Genomic DNA, 23,594 nt, shown 5'->3' on the forward strand with positions numbered 1-23,594 from the left:
TCTTGTGGAAGAAATAAATAAATAAAAATAGACACAGATTTTAGATTATTTAAAACACAATTAGTGAGTCATGAAAATTAACATAGGGCTGGATGGTATCAGGAAAGCTTAGTGCCATTGTTTATTCCTATGACAACATTACTCGAATTTAACACATATTTTCTTAACTGCTCTCCATCTTTTTTTTATAAGCCTCCACCACTACTAGTGAATTTCAGCATTATAAATAAAACCAATATTTTATAATATAAATAAATAAAATATAAATATAATATAAATAAAATTAGTATGAAACTATAGTACCTGAAATATACCAACTTCAGCATCCAAGCATTTCTTTGGAGTTGTTATTGTAATGACCATTTTCATATATTAGATCCCCATTTATTCCATTTGAGAAAAATATAAAACAGACTTCTGTATTTTCCTCTAAAGTAATTTGTTAAATCCAAATCTTGTCTTGTTTATTGTAAGCTGAACGTATCATTACACACCTTTCTGGGTCTTGGACAGTCCTGTGTGTCACTGTTCTAGTTATTTTGGTTTGTATGACTCAGGGGTCTCCAACTCCAGTCCTCGAGTGTCTCTGTGTTGCATCACTGCTCCAGCACACTCGAATCAAATGAATTGCTAGCTTCTGTAAAACCTCCTGACATGAAACAAACTTAATTCTGCCTTTTGGTTCAGTTGTATTGGAGAAGGAATGCATGTAGAAACTGTGGGTCAGTGGAACTTGAAGACTGGAGTTGGAAATGCCTGGTTGAACTTATTGCCCTGACGGTAGATGTGTGCAAGTTTAGGATTTAATCAAATTTCTTGTAGCCATTTCCTGATTTATAATAATACATTTTGAAGAGCAGTGAAGAAAACTTAGCCTCTGTTTTACATTATTTCTACCCCCTAGGGAAACCAGACGTAATGGATAAAATATTCCTCAATATTCTGATTAAAAAGCAAAATACCCCTCAAACAGATTTCAGCTGCATTTATTTTACAGAATCTGTCCCTGCGCCTTCTTAAAAAAATATAATAATTATTATTATTCCTCAGTCTGGGCTCTTGTCTGTACTTAATGTGTGGACTACAATTCAATGGTAGTGAAAATAAATAACAAGGGAATTTATTTATCTCTATGATGAATGCCAGTAAATGTGGAGGGTGTTGTATGTGATTAAAGTTTGCTGTGTCTTAGCATTTGTAGGAAAATTTCCCGACATGAGATACTCAGAGCTCCTAACTAAGCCCTACTAAAAACAAGAGATCAAATAAAATCTGTAAGATATCATTTATGCATAAAGAATACGTACTCTTCCATAATTTATTGCCAGTCTTATTTTTCTGCTGGAAATTATTTGTCTATCCCTCGAAGGCATTTCTTCAAGTCATAAAGAGGAATTCAAGTGCTTACCAAAACCAAAAAAACATTTAAAACACTACTGTGTACCTTGAACAGCTTAGGATAAATATTTTTCTGGAATAACCTTCTCACCTTTTTTCAGACATGTTTTGCTCTTTCAGTGGCCTTAGAAAACCACACTAGTGCTTGAATAACAATTAGCCTTCACCTTTCCTCACCGTCTCCAGTGTCAAAGTGTTTTTATTGCAATATTCAAACAACATCTGCATTTCTCCTCTGTTCAAGGTGAAGGATATTATGAGCCCAGAATAACAATATATATCAGCCAATTTAAAAATGCCTAACTCTAGAGGCCGTTGTTATCAGAGTGACATAAAGCAGTAGCAAATAATAAAATATTGAAATTCTATGATTTGGTTTACTTTAACATTCTACTGTTTATGTAAAAACACATTACCTTCTAACATCCAAGTAAATTTTGTTGAGAGAGACTTTAAGAGGACAGAGATGTTTGTGAAGCTGCGGTTTTGTACCAGTTTGAAGGAGCGATCCACCTCAATCCAAGAGGAAAGCTATTGTGACCACAGAAAGTTGCTTTATTTTATTGCTTTGATTTTTCGACCTGCATATATGTAGAATATGTAGCAGTCTCAGCAGAACGTTAGACGTTATTCATGAGTTGCCCTGTTGTCTTACAATTACATACAATTAAATACAGGGAGAAAGCTGTCATGGTTAGAAAAGCTAAGTTATTCCATGTGTTAATTGCTAATAAAAGTTCTTTTGAGTGTCAGCATTACATGATCTTGATATAATTTCAGTAAAATAGGAAATGTCATGGAGTGAAAAATCTCTGTTCATGAAAAATGAATGACAGTTCACAACAGACACAACTGAATAGCTTAATTGTTGCAGCTTTTTAAACCATTTTTAATTAATGTCACATTCTGGAAAATGGTATGCCGCTGGCCGCTCTATTTAAGCAGTCTTGGGTTGAAACTTAGCAGCTCTACAGTTTATAGTGAATTTGACGTGAAAACATAATTTTGCTATGATATTAATTTGCAAAGTAAAATAGAAGATTTGGGCACAAATTGCAGCTGCTTAGCTGAAAATACCTGTGCGTTTATTTGTATTAGTTTATGCAACATATGAGACCAAGAGCTTGAAAAACTATATTCTGGATATTTACATTTGGATATCAGAAATGTTATTGAACCCACTGAATAAAATGAATTAGAACCTTCCATAAAAGTATAAAACCACTTGTCACATTTCAAGTCCTCCCACACATTATGAACACAAGTAAAACAAGTAATTCAAAGTTAGTCAGCTCAAACATCTTCCTGCATGTTCCCTGGGGGTTTACAGATCACCCAGGGGATTACAGAAGACCAGCCAGGAATTCAGCAGGAAGCAACAGTGGAGAAGTGTCTTCCTATATAATTAACAGCTTGGCTCAATGAGGGACCAGAAAACACCCTGCAGATTTGTGTACAATAAAGGAATAGAACATCAAAGACACTAAGCCTAAACTAGGTGGGGCGCCAACAGCGCTGGGAGGATGTTAAGGACAATGTTTAAAGATGTATGTGTGAAAAGTGTGCCTGTGCAGATAAGCCTGGGGGGCATGATGTTTTGCTTCTAGAGTTTTGTGGAAACAACAATTAATACTCATGAAAAGTAAGCATGAGTGAGCACGTAGAGATGAGAGTTAATTCCTCCATTCTTTGTTGCAACAAGATCTCAGAAATGGCATCAAAACAACAACAGCGGTTCCACAGTGATGGCAGACAGACTGTCCCTGAGGCAGGTTGAAACAGAGAGAGCTCACTCCAGCATCTCAAACAGCTCTGTGATCACTCGAGAAGAAGAACGCTTAAACAGTCACGAAGCACACTCCCAACACTGGTAAAAAGTCATCATAGACCAGCTTCTTAGGCTTTGTCTGCAAAGTTAGAGTCTGACCGATGTTGGCCGCTGCCTTAATGACACTATCATAGAGAGCAGGAAGACAGGGATGGGAAATGGAAGAGACAATTGTGCTGAAGCCCCCTTCAACTGGCAGAGCAGGGGTGATGCTTGAAGGAAAAAATGCCTGGCTGATAGTTTCTGAAAGCCGGGGCTGTTGATGGATGGAGGGAGAAAGGGAAGGAGAAAGGGACAACAAGAGGGGTGACACATGAAAAGGCAAAAGCTGTTCTTAAGAAAGAATGGACAGAAGACACAGTCAAGCTTGAAAGCTCATGAGTGGACAGAGACAGATGGAAAATGGATATAAGGAAGTTAGAGCAGTTCCTTCAGTGCTCAGGTAATAGGTGACTGAGTTCCGCCCTGGTTATGGAGTAGTCATGATCATTTTACCACAACTGTTGCCTCATTCTTTGCAGGATATATTTTTATACATTTCTGCAAATAAACAAATATTTCTTTACTGCCAAGTTTACACCAATGTTGCTTAGGCTATTTAAATTAATACATGATCATGCAAAAAACTACAGTAGGACCAGTATTTTAACACCTTAATTTCAATAAATTAGTTACATAGATTTTAACGCATTGAACATTTTAATGCAATTAATCGTTGTTCACATGCTAAAGAACCTTTGTATTTGTGTCTTTCTGGTATGCCAGGAAATTTGCTGCACAAGCAACATCCAAAAACAACAGCAAATGAAGACAAAGCTGCTTCTCTGGGTTTCATTTTGCTTCAAAAAATTATCTGATGGAACGCTAGAAAATACTACTGCTGTGTTCAAGTTGTGGAAAAAGGAGCTGAAATGTCAGCAAGGTTATTCAAGACTAAAATACTCTACCTCAAATGAAATATTTATCTCAATGCAACACATCGCCAACAAACAAACAGCAGTTAGCACAGATGTTCCCAACACATCAAAAGTATCAATAATCCTTATTTCTCAAAAAAAAAAAAATTCAAAGAAGCTCCATGAATGATCAGGATTACTATGCACCAATCTGATGGTTGAAGAACCTGAAAAACACATTAAAAACAAATATCTCTATTGTTAAGCTCACAGCCCTATTTGTTTAGTGATTTTGAAGTAAAAAGAGTTTTTGGGTATAGAATATTGCTGGTTTTTGATTAAATGCTATTAATTAATTACAGGTCCTGCACTTAACTTGATTAAAGATGTCTCCCTACCGTGAAAAACATTTTAAATTTAATGTTCTAGTCTGTTCTCATTTGCTCCCAACTCCATATTGCAAATGTACTCACATACATTACATGAAAACAAAATGGGTCTAAAAAGTTTTTCACTACAATTCAAACAGATTGGAGTGCATTAGAATTTAGTCTCCTAAATTTTAGTCTAGTCTAGACTTCTGACTAGACTAGACTTTACAAGTCTCTTATCTGTCTGGATTTATACAGGTGTTCTGTGACGGCTTTAGATATTTGTTAGAGAGCCAAAGGAAACAAATTGCAGCACAGCAGACAGGTTAGGGGCAGGGTTGTGGAGAACAGAGTTATACAACAATATTCAATCTGAGAAGAGGACCACCCACATGGGCTGCATGGACAAGTTCTGACAAAAAGTCTGAATCATGTTGACAGATCCAACATCATCTGGTCAGATAGGAACAAAATGTATACATGGTGGAAAATATACTCTTCAGACCTGAACACCCTGAACACACCATCCCAACTGGTGAAACACATTGGTAGCAGTGTCATGCTGTGGGGATGCTGGTTTTCTTAAAGGTTTTTGTGGCACTATGGCATTATGATAAGCACCTGGACAGGAAGAAGAGCAGAGAGAGAAGGGGAAGGTACAGGCCGGGAATAGAACCAGAGACATCTGCAGTCTCTGCACATGGTGGGCCTGCTCTACCATTGAGCCATATGTGGTGCTGTGTGGTGCCGTGTGGCGCCATGTGGTGCCATGAGGACACTAAAGCTGCTCAGATTGGAGACTGAATGGAACTAAATCCATAGCTGTCCTGGAGGAAAATCTTGGAGCAGAGATTTGCCTCCAGCGAGACACGAACCCTACGCTTGCAAGCAGGGCTAGAATGGAGTGGCTCCTGAGCGACAATAAAATAGCAGAACAGACTAATGACTGGACAACAACGTTACAGGGTGACAATGATAAAACAAACAGCATTAACAGCCAGTCTATCAGCCAGTGTATTGCTTGTTTCTGTTCCATTTACAGCATAAATATGCCTCACTGTTTATAATTTCCGCAATTCAGTTTCTGTTTCTGAAGAAGATCTTAAGGCCCACACCTGTTGATAAATGGCCCGAAGTCAGATCCTGACCCCGATGTTTGGGAATCACTGGTTTAGATGAAAGCATATACTTATTTTAGAATGGCCCAGTCAAAGTCCAGAGCTACAGTATCTGTAATTTGAATAATTTACTGGGTAATTACATTTAGATACATTGCAATGTTCAGTACAACAGTAACTTTCCTTGCAGAATCTAATTTTGTTTTTTGGTAAAAAAGTGTTTAATTTAAAATATGAGTAAAGAAAAAAAAAAAGAATTACTTATTCAGTGTTACTATCGGGTTAGCACTGAAACAGGCCCACCCCAGACAAGATTACACAGTGAATTTAGATTTTGTTTCTAAAAAAAATATTAGTGAATTAATGTCAATTTGAAGCCATTAGCATCTAATGATCTGATTCACACTCCCTAGTGAAAGACAAAGAGTGACAACTGACTTTTGTAGTCAATCATGCTGAAATTTTCACTTTTGCTGCTTCATCTAACAAGTGTGTCTCTGTGTTTTTGCATACCTGTTGACTGTCCAGGAAGTCACATTGTGTGGGACGTCAGCTGTGTGGGTCTTCCAGGGCCCGTTTGGCAACTCCTTCAGCTGCAAAGTGAAGTACCTCAGAGGAGAGGAGCCCGAGCCACCAGTTACCCAGTAGACATGGAGTCGGCGAGCCTCCACCTCATCCTGAGGAACAGAAAGCTTCCTGGGTGGTTGGGGGCGCTCTGCAAGTGAGGTGAGGAAGGGAGGCAGAGAAATGTGGGGCAGGGAGAAGTAGTAAAGATGAGATATAGTCATAAATATGTTCTCTTTAATGCAGTTTTGAAATATTTTAGGAAAATGTAGATATTTTAGCCATAGCAAATTGTCAGGACAGGTTTTTAATCTGGAATTTTCTTCGTAATTATTTTTATTTGAGGAAGTTAACCCTTGTGCATACCACTCAACGTCAGTCAAAGTGTTAATTTGTATCAGCTTTTACCACCTAGTTTGTGGTTACTGACCTGAGAATATAAACATGGAGCAAATTTACAGTTTTTAAAAATGAACTGCCATAAAACCTTTTAATTAGGGAAAAACCTCCACATTTCCCATTACATTAAAATAATAACAATTAACATAAAATGGCTACAATAAACAGTACCTATAGAATCTTCTATATAAAACTGGCTTTCAGAACTTTTATGAAGCTTCATCTCAATAATTAAAAAATTAATTTATTTCAAGAACTTAGTAAAATTTATATATACAAACTAGATTTATTACAAAGTAATATATTTCAGATGCTATTTCTGGAAAGTTTGATAATAATAACTCACAGTGAATGAAAATCCAAACTTGGGTTTCTTAGAAACAAAGAATATTAGAATATCTACAACATATGGACCTTTATGATTATGGCATAACTTATGCAATCATGAGTAACCATGAACGTAGCATCATCAGAAGCATTTTACAGGCTGGACTGTTGCTCAGTGCTTCAGAGTCCTCAGTTTTGCATTATATTTAGAAATCTTTTTTAAAATTTTTGCTAAAGTGTTTACATGTGCCTGTAAACTCTTCTAATCTTTTACTTGATTGTTTTTCTTGCAGGAGGAAGGTAAAATGATAAAGGAAGTTTATCCCCGTAGTGTGATGAAAAGTATTCTTTGAATAGAAAAACTGGACTACACATGTGGGTTGCAGTCCTCTACAAACATTTGCAACCGACTTTGATATTGTTCACATCTTGTCAAATTAACTATTTAAAAGATTATCTTATTTGGATTTTTTGTTTACTAGTAAAATGTAGTGGTGGCAGCATCATGCTCTAAAGATGAGTTTGCTTCTGCATTTGATAGGAACATAGAGTTAAAATGACATCCTGGTAAATCCAAAAACATTCTAGGAAAAGAAAGAGACTGTGACATACAGTCCAGGTCTAAATCTAGATAACCTAAAAGATGCCTTCCATCCTTCTGACTGAGCTCGAGCTATTAAACATAGAAGCCAGTGAACAACAATTTCAGCTAATGGCCATTTTCCACATGTCTGGCAGGTGTAACTGCAAAAAACAAGGCTTTACATAGGACTGACCTGGGAATTTTATTTGTAAGAAATTTAAAAAAACAATAAATCTTTTCCTCCCAATTAACATCTAAGCTCTAATTTATATAAACAATCACATAAAGTCCTAAGAACACATAGTGAAGTTTGTGTTTGTACAGTGAAAAAGTTCATGGGGTGTGAATACTTTCACAAGGAGCTTTATATGTCTATCAGAGTGTGCTACAGTGGATAAAGGTTTATGTGAACCACCACATTTAATTAGTTCAGCATCAACAAAAAACATTTCTCAGATGCTGCCAGTGTGTGTATGCGTGTGGGGGTGTGTATGCGTATGTTTGTAATACCTTGTGGGGACCATGTTCCTTGACACATGAAGGAATACTACGTTGTGGGGACTCACTGCTCCTGGTGGAGTCCCCACAAGGGGAAACACTGTTTTTGGGTCAGGGGGTAGATTTAGGACTAGGGTGTGAATTGAGGTTTGGTTACTGTTAGGTTACTGTTAGGTATTAGGTATTAGGTGCCCTACCCTAACACTAAGGTAGGGTTAGTGTTAGGGTAGGGTAAGGTAAGGGTTAGGATAAGGTTAAGGTTTAGGCTGTAGAAATGAATACAATTCGGAATTCAATGGAAAGTCCCCACTAAAATAGCCACGCAAACGTGTGTGTGTGGGTTTTTTTTGTCCTTGGTATTCAATTACAAGATGAAGGATGGCTCTTGGAGTTGCTATCTCTGTACAGCTGTGCTAAGTGATGAGTAGACTTCAACACAAACTCAACACAGGAGTAGAAACACACCTGCAGGCTCAACTGTCTCATTTCGGGGGGCATCGACCTATCGATTTAGTCTAGAAATAAAAGCATTATTGATTGTCTCTGAAGTTTAATTAATCTACATTTATTTTGTGGAAAAAACTCGACCACAGTTGAGCACACGTTGACAGCTACACAGTACTCAGCATCCTACACTCAGCCTTATCAGAAGTAATTTGGCTCAAATGTGTTTGTCTCCTTCTTTCCCCCACACAGCACCGTTCTCCAGTCCCATCAAAATTGGACTTATTGTCTACCGCCTTTCTGATAACATCTTCTTCTGAATGCCGGTTGTCCTTTTGTTCTGATTCACAATTAAGATTTTGTTCTGATAATAAACTCATAATTGTGAGAACAAGTGGGGCTCTGTCATCACGAGTACTTCTGCTGCTGTGAAAATGGGAGGACAAGCGAAGAAAACAGAGGCAGAGATGATGCAAAACATTTTATTCTGTCTGTTGCCTTGTTGGTGATCAGCCTGAAAAGACAAACACTGCGCTAATTAAACTCTGCAGGAAGAATTACAGCTCCCTGCCAAATGTATGTGGTGTCATATTCACACACACACTCAAGTTTTTTTTTTCATGAGATTTATTTGGTTTCCTTGTGATCATCCTACATAAATCTCTATTTGACTTTTCTGTCTTTCTCAGTGCAGGAAGGAGCCATTCTGTGACTGAAGTGGAACAGAGAACGACTATATCCTATTATCAGGAAATCCTGATAATGATACATTGAATGTTACTGTGTCTTATCCAATTAAAATGAACTACATATAACAATACCTTTGAAAATATTATCATGATTTCCAAAATCTACAAAAGTTCTTTAAATTGTTGTACTTGGATGGTTTTGTTGGTTTTTGTTAGACCTAGATTGACAGATTGTGCTGCTGAACTGGCAGGAGATCAGAAATGGATTGCGTCAAAGTCTCTTTGCTGAAAGTTATTGAAAAAAAACAAGTTCCTAGAAAAGCCAAAATGGTTTGATTGTTAAAAAAAATATTTAAAGAGAGAAGAGTAATATTCTATAAACTATAGAAAATGAAAAGATGTATTAACTTTCTGATAAAACAAATAACATATACTGAAGCAGATAGAACATGGTAGAGAGTTCTTTTACAGTTTTTCTGGAGTTTTTAGAACATTCTGGAATTTGAACCAGCTTGGATAATAATTAATAATAAAGATCTTATTATTTCTAGATTCAGATATAAAAAAGACAATCCAGACATTTTAAAAGTGTGGGTTTGGGCTGTTTATGTTCTGTTTTATAACTTCTGAATCAAAACAAACTGCTTTATTTACTACACTTACTTTTACTTTTAAGTTACAGAAATATTCCTTCTGGCTTTCAGGATGTCAGCTGTCATTTTTTGGCAAAGTGAAAATATTTTCAGTCTCAGGTTTTTAGAAACTCAACAGCAGCAGAATAACAGTCAGAGATAAAAATCATATATCTCACCACAGGAACAGGCTGTCAAACTCTTTCTTAGTCTGTGTTTTTCAGAAATCATCTTACTGTTTTTGTTTACACTTTGCCAAGAGACCACCGAGTGCCAAGATTAGATGAAATGTTACTGGGAATAACAGCATGTTTTCTGCCCTAAAATCATAATTGCCATAATTGCAAAATAATGACAGAAGTGTTGATCAGAAATAATTACTGTGGTTTACAAAATAAGAGATAGTGCATTGATGTGGTTCCATGTCTGTTTTTTTTCACTTTAATTTTTAATAATAAAGAAAGTAATGGAAGCAGCTAGGCTGTTGGCAAGAGAGACACATAATCCCCTCTTAAGCGAGAGAGAAATTAATTTGGAGTTGTTCAGACTCCCCAGGTTATTTTTTTACATTTCTAACTCTCAATGTAACTCTACAGGAGACCTGGTATCTAGAGGGCTTAATATTCACAGTTCTATAAATCTATAAGTGTCCTTTTGTCTTGTTCTGTACTTCTTAAATTCTCCTCTACTGTTAAAAGGTCATATTTTCATTTGTGATAACTTTTAGTGGCCTGTAATAATGGCACATGTATGTTCATCTACAAACTGCTAGTTGCTGAGGAGCTAAAAACCTATGAGTGTCGTGTCTGCATATTTCACTCGCTGTTCTTTCTCTGACCTCCATTTCTGTGAATATATTATTGTCAAGAAAATCCGAGCTCATCCCACTTCCCCATGCTGGAGATTTTAGTTTAACAGTAATAATAAATAAAGTTATCTTTAAAATGAATCACTCAAGTGACATCTAGGCCCAACAGTAGACTTAAGTGTCAATAAAATAAATCTAGTTGTGTGTGTTGTTTTTGTCTCATGCAAACTTTGCTTTAATTCTACTTTTTTCTATCTAATCATAAGAAATCATAGTCAGTCAGAGAGAGTCATTAAACAGGAAAAGCAGGTTTCCTGGAAAAAGAGGAAGTTTCCAGCCTGCAGATTTATAAAAATAGCTGAGACTATTTTAAAGCATGAAAGTTTTAAAAAATTAAATCTAAACATTATTAGTAATTGGATAAGATTCAAAGTAAAATACTTATATGAATATTGGTTTACTTGTAATAATACACTTATATTTGTGGGAACTACAAGAAAAACAAGTAACTGTAACTTTAGTAGTAAATAATTAGAATCATGTATTATTCTTGGTTTCTTTTCAGAAAAACATCTGTAATAACTCACATTAAGATCATAATAAGAGTAACTAATAAGTAATGGTTATAAAATTATAAATGAATACTAAATCAGAGAAGCTAAAGAAAATAAATGTGATATAAATGTGATTTTGACATTAAATTTGAAATGGTGTAAAAAGGTGTAACTGCAATTAAACATCACTGATATGTTGGAGGTAGAGAGTAGGTGAAAGGTTGTGCAGGCAAGGGACACAGGAGGTTGAGCAACCCTGAGACATTGGCACAGACATCAGGAAATGTCTGTAAGACAGTGATGGATATGAGATCATCTGTCTAAGCAGACAGCAGGCGCACCAGGGGGGTGGATGAACCCTATATAAGGTGAGTGCAAAAGAGGAACCGTTCGTTGGATCCTCCGGGCAGCTTCGAGCCAAGATCGAGATGGACAAAGAACTCTGCAGCTGAAGAAGAGCCGGGGCCACGGAGCCGGAGACTGTCCTGCACATGGAGACCAACCCGTCTGGCCCACAATCTGTGGCTTCGAATCGCACTTCTCTCATCGGCTGGGTTCTGACCCCAAAGACAAAGATGAAGACAAAGACAAGGAAGAAGAACTGGTGCCTTTTTTCCTGCCAGCACCAAGTCCTGTGTGACCTCAGCATCCATGCGGAGAGGAAGCTCATCAGACCTGCGGAGATCCTGGCCTTCGCCGATCAACATCTTCCTCCTGCTGCCACACCTTCTTCATCATCAAGCCAGGTCTGGGGTTCGAAACGCCAAACTCCGTCCGTCTCTCTCAAAGGTTCCCTTTTTTTAGTTCTCAGTATCAGCAGTAGGGAAAGATAGACTAGATGATTGATTTTACTTATTTGATTATTTCTGCTACTGAATTAAGCTGTACTGACCCTTGCAAAAATGCCTTACTAATAAAATATTTAGCATAAAGAAAATCTAAAAGATGTTGTGGACATTCAGTTAATGAGTCACCTTAAAGTTCTTTGATGGTTGTAAAATAGCTGTGATGTTTGATTCTGGAGAGGAAGAGGTGGAAAATGTTTTTAGGTTGCTGGTAGCCCATATTTAAAACCTCATCCTTGGGACTCGACCGAGTCACTAAAACCTACCTGGTTCAATAACAAATGCACGTTGTAAAATAGAGAACGAGCGACCGTTAACAGGTGTGCTCTGTGAAACTAGTTGGCTGTAGGCTGCTCAGTCTGGCTAATTCACAGGGGGAAGAAGGGTGGGACACCTGGATGTAGGCCGTCAGATAACCAGGCGAATCGTTTCTCGAAACCAGCTTAAACAGAGTTTACTTCAGTTCTGGACAGGGTAAATCCCAGCAGATTTAGGAAACTCAACGGACCCGTTAGACGGAGAGCTGGTAGCACATCTCCCCTCTCAGAAGAGGAAGTACGAGAGTGAGAGAGTAGAGACAGAAAGGAGGGGGGGGGTGTTGCGCAACAACATTATATAAGCTGTGATGTTAAATACATAATTCTGTGTAAGGCTGCAGAAAACATCCATCCATCACACGCTTATTTTTGTAAATTGGATCTTTTCGTCATGACTCAATATACAATCACTGCCATTGATCATATTAAATTTCATTTTCTGTAGATGTTCTAATTGTGCCTTGTGTCTGTCTATCTGTCACTTCATCATGAAGCAACAAAAAGACATGCAGGATAGGAAACCATGCACCCACTGATAGCTTTAAACAATTTAAACAAGTCAATTAATCTAACTTACAATTTTAGATTGTGGGAGGAGGTCTGACTACCTGCATATGTCCAGGTACACTGGGGACAACATTCAAACTCCATGCAGAAAGACCCTTGGCCAGGATTTAAACCTAGGACCTTCTTGCTCCAGGGAAACAATGCTAGTCTGTCACCATGCAGCCTATGTTACACTTTAGACACTTCAAAAACTTGAATTATTGTACAGTCTTTTATGCACTGGCAAGATAAGTTATGAAAGGTATGGAAATGATTCACAGCTCTACATTATACTGTCACCAATTCATTATGGACCCATTCAAAAACTGAGTAAATGGTCTGGAAAAAATTGGTGTGTGGATGTGCCATAACTTTCTCCAGCTGAATAGAAACAAAACAAAGGAATTATCTTTGAAACAAAGGATGAACAATCTACAGTCAGTAAACAGCTTCAGTTATTACAGCTAGAAACTAGAGATCAGACCTGAAATCTGGGAGGAGTGATGAACTCTGACCTGAACCTTCAGAGCCACAAAGTCGGTCTTCTATCACCTGAAGAACATTTCCAGGATTAAAGGACCAATGTCCCACCAAGATCTAGACAAACTCATCCATGTGCTTATCTTTAGTCACACTGATTACTGAAAGTATCTTCACAGGTTATTTTCTGCAGCTAAGATGTGCAGTCTGTTTAAAATTAACTATGATATCTTTGGTGCGGTTTGTCTGTGTAGATGTGAACAAAATATCTGTACCAAAACTGTTTGGGGGAAGTGGTCTTGGTAAGGTTCTTAACAGACTTCGTATCTACAAATATTACATTTCTGTTTTTAACGAAACATGCTTATTATAGAGAATGTTATGTTATGTTTCTCCCTCTGAGAGGGAGCAAATATTAGCTTACCGAGCTAATATTTGCAGTGGTAAATAGCTAACTAACATACAGCTTTAGCTATTCAGCTGTGTTTTAAAGCACAGTCAAAAAGTCTATGATGAGAAATATTCCCCAGTTGGCCAATTTGTCGTTCTTCTAAGGAAGGGAAACCTGTAATAGTCTTCATCTAGGTTGATGACTGGCAAACTTCAGTCTGGAACTTCAGATGGGAGCTCAATTAGAGAGTTTTAAATGTAGTAGCAGAATGATGCAAAATTTATAAATTTTTCAGGCATATAGTACATTTTTGAAACACAGACTGTACTAAGATTTAATTACAAACACACAAAAATAAAATATCATTTAGAGATTTATCTTACTGAAGTAAGATTAGAATTTTGTCAAAAAGAGGGGGAGTAAAAATATTTTCAGCCAGAGGTTGATGTTTCTCCATTTGCTCAATCACTCATAGATGCATTATTGCAATTCTTCAATATAACTGTGTTGCAAACTTGTTACAAATTCTACATGAGATATCTGCACAATAAAACTGCAGAAACATTAATAGTTATCAGTAAAATATTTTTTGTTTCATCAAAACAAAATAAACATGCTGATTTTTTTAATTGGATCTTTTTGACATGACTTAGTATACAATCACTGCTATTTATCACATTAAATTACATTTTCTGGAAATGTTCTAATTGTGCCTTACCTCAGTGAGCACACACGCATCCACGCCCATACACGAAGGTGCACACACACAGAACACACTTTTGTATCTTCACAGAAAACTAAAACTTGTTTTCTTTCAAATCTTGCAAAAACTACAAGCAACAACATCAGCAAACCATCAACCACATACTGTTCACTGCAAACATAGCAGCAGAAATGTCCCTGTGGCTTTGTTTTATTTCCCACAGCAGATATTTTGACTCACTGCAGAAACAAAAGCCCAGACACAGCTAATAGCATTCATTATAATCCTGTTTCAGTTCACAGCTCCATCAGTGAGACTGTGTGTGCTGGGCTCTGAACCTGGCATGTACAGATAGAGTATCTAGAATGGTGCTATCATTAAAAAGTACCTTTGGACCAAGCTCAACTGTAGAGTGGTATTCCCTCTTTCCTGTGGAAAAGTTCACATTTGTTGCCCCTCTGCCTCTTGCTCATCTTCCTTATAAATACAACTTTGACTTTGAAACTTAGAAGATTCTTTTTGTCTCTCCAGGACACAAATGATTGATTCAAATCTTGAATTAATCATTTGTAGGAGGTGATCTTTTGTCAAGGAGGCAGGTCAGATTTTTTTACCGATAGTGTTGGTTTCACTTTTTGTTGCTCTGATACCTCAGAAAGTTTAATTCATAATTCAGAAAATAGTCAAATAACGTCAATAAATCAACCAGAGTGCTGATACGGATACTGCTTCAGTGTGTGTGTTCTTTACCTCTGCGTTCAGTGGTAACTACCAGAGCCTCCTGCTGCTCGCCCCAGCCCACGGCAGTGCGAGCTGTGAGGCAAAACACGTAGGTGTGTTCAGAGGAGAGACCTGTGACAGTGAACTGGCGAGCATTGGAGCCCACTTCCACAGTAGTCCACCGCAGAGGGTCCCTGCTGTAAAGGCAGTATGATATTTGGTAGCCTAGTGAAAAGTGGAGGAAAAGAAAAAATTATAATTATTTGGTGTTGAATTCTGTTTGTACCCACAAGAACTAAAATCGTCTGACTATGAAATTATGACAGCACTACTATCATGCTATTTTCCAAATTATTTTTCAATTCATGGGTAAAAAAGACTTAAAATCAATAGTTTTCATAGAGACTTGGTGAATAGAAGATGCCACTATAACTGCTGCTGTAAACGTTTGAAATAAATACATGACTCACAAAAATAAAGGGAAAACTAAAATAACACATCCCAGATCTTAATTACCTAAATATTGTCAGTAAAAATCAATAGAGAAATTCATGGTCTTGGTGTTCTCTAGCAAATGCCAATCATCCTGCATGGTGTTGGGCTGTAAGCACTGGCCCTATATGAGGATATTGGGTCCTCATGCCACCCTGATGGAGTCTGTTTCTGACAGTTTGAGTAGAAACATGCACATTGGTAGCCTGCTGGAGGTCATTTTGTAGGGCCCCCCTGGCAGTGGACCTGCTGTTCTTCTTTGAACAAAGGACGAGGTAGCAATCCTGCTGCTGGGTTGTAGGCCTCCTATGGCCCTGTTCATCTCTCCTGGTTTACTCGCTCATCTCCTGGTTCCTAATCCATTCTCTGGACACTGTGCTGAGAGACACACCACATACGCCACCACTCGCATTGATGTTCGGTCTAGGATTAGCTGCACTTCTTAAGCAACTTCAGTGGGCTGTAAAAAATGCCTCATGATGCCTTAATGCGTGACAGCACTGACAAAATGAAAAAGTGACTAAAATTTCAACCAGAAAGGACGAGAACAGAGAAATGATCTGTGGTCACCACCTGCAGAATCACTCTTTATAGGGGCTGTCTTGCTGATTGCCTCTCATTTCCACCTGTTGTGTGTTCCATTTGCACAGCAGCAGGTGAATAAGTGTTACTACCTAACTGGTGACATTGATTCTACAAAGGTGTGACTGACTGGGAGTTACATTGTTCTGTTTAGGTGTCCCCTTCATTTTTTGAGCAGTGTATATATGTAATCAATCTGTTCCCTTATCTTCACAGTTACACATTATTTTGTGTTGGGCTGCAATTTAAAATCCCAACATTGAAGTGAGTGGATGTAAGGTGACAAAATGGAACAGAAGTTCTCAGGCTGCAAGCTTTGTTGCAGGACTTTTGATACTGAACTCCACTCCAGGACCGCGGCTTCATGCAATTTCACAGACACACACACACACTTGCTTTCAGTGGCATTATAAAAACATACAGCCTCCTGTCTGTATCCTCGGCAGTGACCCATGGTGTACAGCGCTTGTGTGTGTTTCTCAGTCTCCAGTGCAGTAAGTCATGTAATAATGCTAACACCCCCCACATCACAAGCACACACACACTAACCAGTGATCCCCATCCAAGCTTTCCACAGGCTACTAGCCGCTCACAAAGACCTATATTACTGGGATTGTAATGGGTAGCAAATACAGCCTTCCTACACACTGTGCAAAAACACACAAATAGGCTGATGCGATTAGGTCACAGTGCGACTGTCAGGATAATACTCTGCTCAGAGGCACCTAATCTGGTTGAGTGAGTGATAATCTCATCAGATAGTCTGATTGTATGTTAATGTGAGTTCTGCATGTGGAAGACTATAGGATAGCAGCCAGATCAAAAATCTAATCTAATCATCTAGGTCAGGGCACGGTTTTGTTCTGGGCAAAATATTTTTAGGATATTGAAGCTTTGGAGGTAGATGAGGCCAAATCCTGGTTTGATAAAGTTATTGAGTCTTATATTATTTCTATTGCTGTTGCCTGCATTATCCTTTTTGATTTTTATAAAACTTGCAGCTCTTTTCAAACATCTAATATGCATCATATGCATTACAGGCCTAATTATTTGGTGTAAGGAATGATGTTACATACACTGATCACTTTTGAGTTGATGTTTCTCACAATTCATTCTGAAATGCCACTTAAAATCAGTACAAAACACCCCACAGCATGATGCTGCCTCAATCATCTGCCATTTTACTGTTGGGTAGTGTTGAATTAGTATATAAACGGTAAAAATTTATTTTAAAAATTATATATGCACTTGAAACTCTGTGTATAACATTCCCACAGAGATTCTCAGGGAACATAGATGGTGTTCTGCATTTTTCCAAATCAGACTCCACAACTTTTCTTTTCATTGTTTGTCTTTTATCTGCCTTCTGCTTTAACCATTCCCTGAGAACCCACAGAGAAATGAGGCGGTCACAAACACAAAGGAAACCAGTGCACAACAGTTGTTTCTATCTGCATTGGCACACACACAATGCACTCAACAAAGACACAGCAGGATTGTGTGTTTGTGTTTGTCGGTGTGATGGAGAAAGAGGGATTTGCCCTCCCACTCATCCCTCTGTCACAGGAAGGTGTCGTACTAAATGTCCTCCCTCCAACAGAATGCAGTCACACATCACTCAAACTGTCCTGCTAAACTCCGTTCCCTGCTGAGAGGACAAATACCTCCATTTCCTGCTCAGCATACACACTCATACTATCTTCCCCTTTAATCTCTATACTTCTCCTTCCTGCCTTTCTTCCCTTCTTTTTAGTGTCACTGGCTCTGCAGCTCAACAAATCCAGTGAAACGTACTTATACTAAAACAGCCATATGTGATTCTATACATCATCTACTTTGAAAAAGGTACTCAAATAACCACACATTCTGGATTCATAATTTAAAAACCAGAACACGCCAGCAAGGATACACCCACAAACTTCACCAGTGGAGTGAACTGAAAGATGAAGACTGAACAAGCTCTTTGTTATCTTATGACTTTTACTCGCCTACTTCCTTTGAAGTAGGGGTGCCAGTCATCCAGATCTACCATCCTGCAAATTTTAGATGCATTTATTTTCTAATATATCTCAGCCTGGTAAAAACCAGCCCTCTGTTCTACCCCTTGCTCTATTCAGAGTGTCTAGACCAGTGACGGTTTCTGACATGTGAGACATGGACAACTGCCCAGGGCGGCATTCTGTAGAGGGTGGCATTAGTGTTTTCACAAGTGGAGGAAGATAATGTTAATTGTAGCAAATCACCAACATCCTGCACAACAGAAATAACATCAGGTGTGGTGAATGGTAGATCTCAGGGTCTGGTCTAAAGGACCACAGTGATATGTGATTCTATGTTATTTTGTGAACATCTCTGGAAATCTTTTTTTTTACTTTTTTTTTTTTTTACCTAAAATGATGCCGTTGGGAAACGCAGGAGGCTGCCAGACCACCCGAACCGATGTCAGTCGAACCTCTGGAAACATCATACGGACTGGGGGACCTGGGACTGGAAATGAAAACAGTTAAGGTTGTTGGCAGCAGAATAAATGTGTATTAACACAAAAGTTAAAAAAACAGCAGAATGAATAACTGCAAGGTAAACCAGTCGTGTAACAAAAATGCACCGAAAGCATCTAACTCCAAAGCCCCAATGTCAACCCAACTATCAAGCATGGTGGTAAACAGACTGGCATTAAGATCCAATAACAACCTCAATCTCAGCTAAACTTGGACACAAAGCTTAAGAGCCAGGTCAGTGGTGAGAAAACAATCAGTTTAAATAAACTCTGCCGATTGTGAAAGAAAGAGTGGTCACCTATCCAGTTGGAGGTCTTACAGGACTTTGCTCATGGAAACAGAAAGACTTGGGATTTCCTACAACTTGTTCAAGGACATTTCCTAAAGTGTTAGTGGAGAAGTACATATGTGCATATGGAAAGTGGTAAATGGCTTTGTACTTGTACAGCGCTTTATCATGTAGAGAGGATCCCAGGCTCTTCACACTACAGTCATTCACCCATTCACACACACACTCACACACTGATGGTGGCAAGCTACTGCATAGTAGCCACAGCTGTCCTGGGGGGGGTCTGACAGAGTTTGGATGTGTCATTTTGATCCAGTGTGGATTTTAGACACACTGGTCCTCCAATTCCAGTTTTTAAGACTCATTAAAGATTTTAGTTAAATCCAAAGTGCGGCGTGGGGGCCACTTGTGGCCCTTGGACTGAGTTTGTTGGTCCCGGAACAGCAGTTTGAGAATAACACAAATTTGGCCTATCCAAATTGACTTTTTATTTTTAAATCACAGTGAAATTATTACCAACATCAGTTTATCTTAATGAAAAAAGTTAGGTTTTTATAAAACAACAACGTGTTGTTTTATAAACATGCTTTTATGATAAGAACCAGGTTTATCCAGAGGTTTTTACTGACTTTGCTGCACAAAAATCAGCTTTTATTTAATTTTCTGAATTTGGGTAAATATAACAAGCATTTTAAAAGAAAGTGACCCTAAATTATGTTCTTATTACTGAGAATAAATTTGTTATATTGAGCCCCAAAGAATTTGAATACAAGATGCCTTTCTTTTAATATAGCAAAGCCTGAAAATCCTTTTTATGAATAACAATGAATAACCTCTCTTTTCTACACAAACTACAAAAAACAAAATAAAATTGACTACTTTGTTCATTTCATTTTAGTTTTCTTTCTTGTCTTTTTGGCCCGGAAGTTTTTTTTGAATTGGCGACTTTGGCCCACGTGACAAAAAGTTTGGACACCCCTGAGTTAAATGATCATTTCCCATGATGAATATACGCACAACTCTCAGCTGCACTGTATGCTTAAGAGGAAAACTATAAAGGGCAAAATAAGAAAAAGTAATTTCCTTTTAACTTTGTGCCCACTTTGACACTGCTGCTGATAAAAGTACATGTTCCACCTCAGCAAATACATTTCAGCTCTAGTGTGCACACATTCATAAGCCTGCAGTTGGTTTATGTGTCGGGGTGTGTTTGTGTGTGTGTGTCAGACAAAATGGAGGTTCATTATACATTGCAGGGAATTGACTTTGCCATTCTGTTTTATCCTGAAATGAGAAAAACTTTTCAAACGTGACTCTGCTTGACAGAGGATGATTGCTGGTGTGTGTGAGGGTGTATGTTGTGTTAGCCGGGGTGAACATGTGTGTGTTTGTGTGCATCGTGAAAGTGCCTCTAATGGTTATCAGGTCTCTATATTGGCAGCTACACATTATTACGAGAAAGTATCCACATATGTCTGTGATGACAGCTGAAGTGCAAAGGAGAAAAAAGACAGGAAGAGGTGGGAAGAGGTGGGAAGAGGAGGGAGATATGCTGAAGAAACTTCTGGTCACAAGCCTGTAATTCCTACCGTCTTCTTTGGTTCTGAGGAGGACAGGGCTACTGGGAGGGCCGTCGCCAACCTGTGTGAACGCCAGCACTTGCAGTGCATACATTTTATATTTTTGGAGGGTACCCAGAAGCAGTGTTAGATTTCTGTCTCCTTGTACCACCTGAACATTAGGGGGAGTGTCTGAGTCTTTCTCACAGTACAACACCTGTGCAAAATGAGAGGAAAAAACATCATTAATAAAAGAAAACATTAAACATATACAGTAGTTGGTTGTATCCTACGCTGCCAGTAATCTTAACTGCTTAAGGATGTCTTATATACTTTGATGCCAAAAATAAGACATGGATAGTAGATACATAGATACAGCAAGACCAAGTCATACAATGTGTGCACAATTATTAGGTTAATAATAGATTGTTAAGTTTTAATTATATGACATGTTCTATGTTTATTATTCTCACTTTAATGGAGAAATGGGAAAATGTTCAGTTTTAATTCAGTTGCATAATAATTCTGTACACTAATAGCTGCCTAATCATTGTGCACACAGATATTGTCCTAAAAAAGTCAAAGTCTCACTTTTACTTTATTAAATATTCAGGTTTGAGAGATTGTTTGACAAAAAGCAAAATAGTTTTTCAACAATAAAATTAATCTTCAAAACTACAACTTGTGTAATAATTGTGCACATAGTGTAAAGTTATCTCGGCTTTATTTTTGAGATTAGAACTGTGTGAAATAAATAATAGTATGAATCTTTCAGATAACAATCTGTGGTGCAATAATTATTATTACACCCAGAAAAAGCAAATCAGTACACAGTGTGCTATCATTGACAAGAACAGCTAGAATGAAAATCTGTCAGAAGCTGCTCTTTCTAGGTCGTCCTCTCCCCGCTTTATAACTCACAAACGTGAACAAGTCATTTCTCTTAAAGCCACATGAGGTAAAAAAAAATTTCACCTCAAAATTAAAGATGTAATAATGAAAATAAGACACAAGTCAGGCACAGCAGGGCATCCGGGACGGCTATTCAACATTTAGCAGGGGGTGGAAGGTGTTAAAAGAGCTGCTGCTGGCAGCCACTTCCCATCTATTAACATGGTATGCATGCAGCTAAGTGTGAGCCACAGAAAGGAACAGAGATATGAGGTGTGATGTGCTTTGGTCATGTTTAACGATGACCTGGATTTTGTCAGAAATAATAAAATGCATGAACAATAGACTCATTTACAGTGCTGAAAAAAAGTGTTTGCCCCTTTAATGGTTTCTCGAGCTTTTTTAAAAGTTAAATATTTCAGATTATCAAACCTGATACCAGACTGGGAAAGCCAAAGCAAAAACAAAAAAACAGTTTATAAAAGGTTTCCTAAACCACATTCTTAAGATTGAGAGACCAAAAATGTCAACAAAGTTCCTATTTTGATCTCAAACTATCTCATGACAGAGTGTTTTCACATTCAAAGCTGCAAACATGTAGTCACTGAATAAATAAAGGTTCCCATTTAGGTTCTAAAACACTAACCATAATCAATATTTAACATTAAGAATAACTGTGGACTATTTTAAAACTCACAGAATTTCCAAACAAGATCATCATATATATAGTACAAAGAACTGTACAAATGATAGGGGATTCAATCAACTTTTTGAGCACAACTATTAAAGGTTATCAAAATATTATTTTTCAGGAGATTTCAAGATGCCGCAGAAGGAATAAGAACTTTTTTGACTAAAGCTAAAACAACAACAACAACAACAACAACAATAATAATAATAATAATAATAATAATAATAATAATAATAATAATAATAATAATAATAATAATACAATTTTTAAGCACTTCAGAAAAAAGCATTTGGAAAAGTGGAAATGTCATATTTGCATTCCTAAACAGCCAGCAATTGAGAGAGGGGTAGTACATAGGCAAAAACATTAGAATATCCTGAAAAGTTCGAAATGCTTTGTCACTCATTTCAGAAAGGATGACTCATGTTATTCAGAACACGTGAAATATTTCAATCCTATATTTCTCGTCATTAGGATTATTCTGACTTACAGACCAAAATTCAGTATCTCAGAAAATTTTAATTATTCCATACAATCGTTAAAAATGGATATTTTTAAAAAGACATGTCAGGATTCTGAAATGTATTCAGTGCTTGGTTGACCCCCTTTTGCATGGATCATTGTGTCTGAGGTGGAATGAGGGGATAGGGTTGATCGCTGCCTTCAGGACATCTGCCTTATTCGATCTGAAGTCTCTCAACTTCCTCTTGACGATACTGCACAGACTCCCAGGTCAGGACAAACGGCAGGCCAATCCAGCACAGCAACACCATGGACATTGAACCAAATTTAGGTAATGGTGGCAGTGCAGGGCAGCAAATTAAGATTGCCACAAAGCTTGTCAGCAGAAGCTTTTATGACTGAAAATTTCCTGGTAGACTGCCATGTTCACTGTGGACTTGATAAGACCCAGCAGATGCCACGGCACCCCATCATCTCTGACCGTGGAAACTTCACACTGGACTTCTCTGTTGAGTGTCGCTGCAAGTCTACCAGAGGAGAGTCAACCACAGTTTCTGCGTGCTCATAGTGAGGAACAGACCACATAATGGAAAAGCTCACTACCTGGGGTAGAACCGAACTGCACATTAACCGGATAGTGAGCGAATTGCCAGTGGAAAAGCACCTTTAGAGGATCAGGAAACCTTTTGAGTTAATAGGCTGATTAGGGTGTGGCACCACGAGTTTCAAATATATATATAACTTTATTACAATAATGTAATTTTCTGAGACACTGAATTTTGGGTTGACAATATTTGTAAGAAGTAATCGAAATTACAAAGAAGAAGAGCTTGAAACATGTAATTTTACATGTAATGAAACTATAGTTTAATTTTCTGAAATGTGTGACAAAAATATTGAACTTTGTGCACCATTCAAATGTTTTTAAATGTACCTGTATTTCAATAATTTATTGTAATTTTCTGTTTTGGTCTGTTAAGACTGGAAAAGTAACATCTTTTTTCCCCGATGCTGAAAAT

At 37.7% G+C, this 23,594-nt stretch overlaps 1 protein-coding gene across 2 annotated transcripts in view; it reads right to left on the reverse strand.

Moving 5' to 3' along the window:
• Window positions 1–23,594, reverse strand: part of LOC114145204 (protein sidekick-1-like) — a 493,057-nt gene that overhangs the window by 30,587 nt on the left and 438,876 nt on the right. For both annotated transcript variants that reach the window (XM_028018670.1, XM_028018669.1), the window contains 4 exons: window positions 20,562–20,748; window positions 18,574–18,672; window positions 15,142–15,336; window positions 6,125–6,326 (listed from right to left, as the gene is read on the reverse strand). In XM_028018670.1, coding sequence (XP_027874471.1) covers window positions 6,125–6,326; window positions 15,142–15,336; window positions 18,574–18,672; window positions 20,562–20,748 — 683 coding nt within the window. The remainder of the gene's footprint in view (window positions 1–6,124; window positions 6,327–15,141; window positions 15,337–18,573; window positions 18,673–20,561; window positions 20,749–23,594) is intronic.

Source organism: Xiphophorus couchianus, chromosome 5, assembly GCF_001444195.1.
Source record: "Xiphophorus couchianus chromosome 5, X_couchianus-1.0, whole genome shotgun sequence".
NCBI classification, from domain to species: domain Eukaryota; kingdom Metazoa; phylum Chordata; class Actinopteri; order Cyprinodontiformes; family Poeciliidae; genus Xiphophorus; species Xiphophorus couchianus.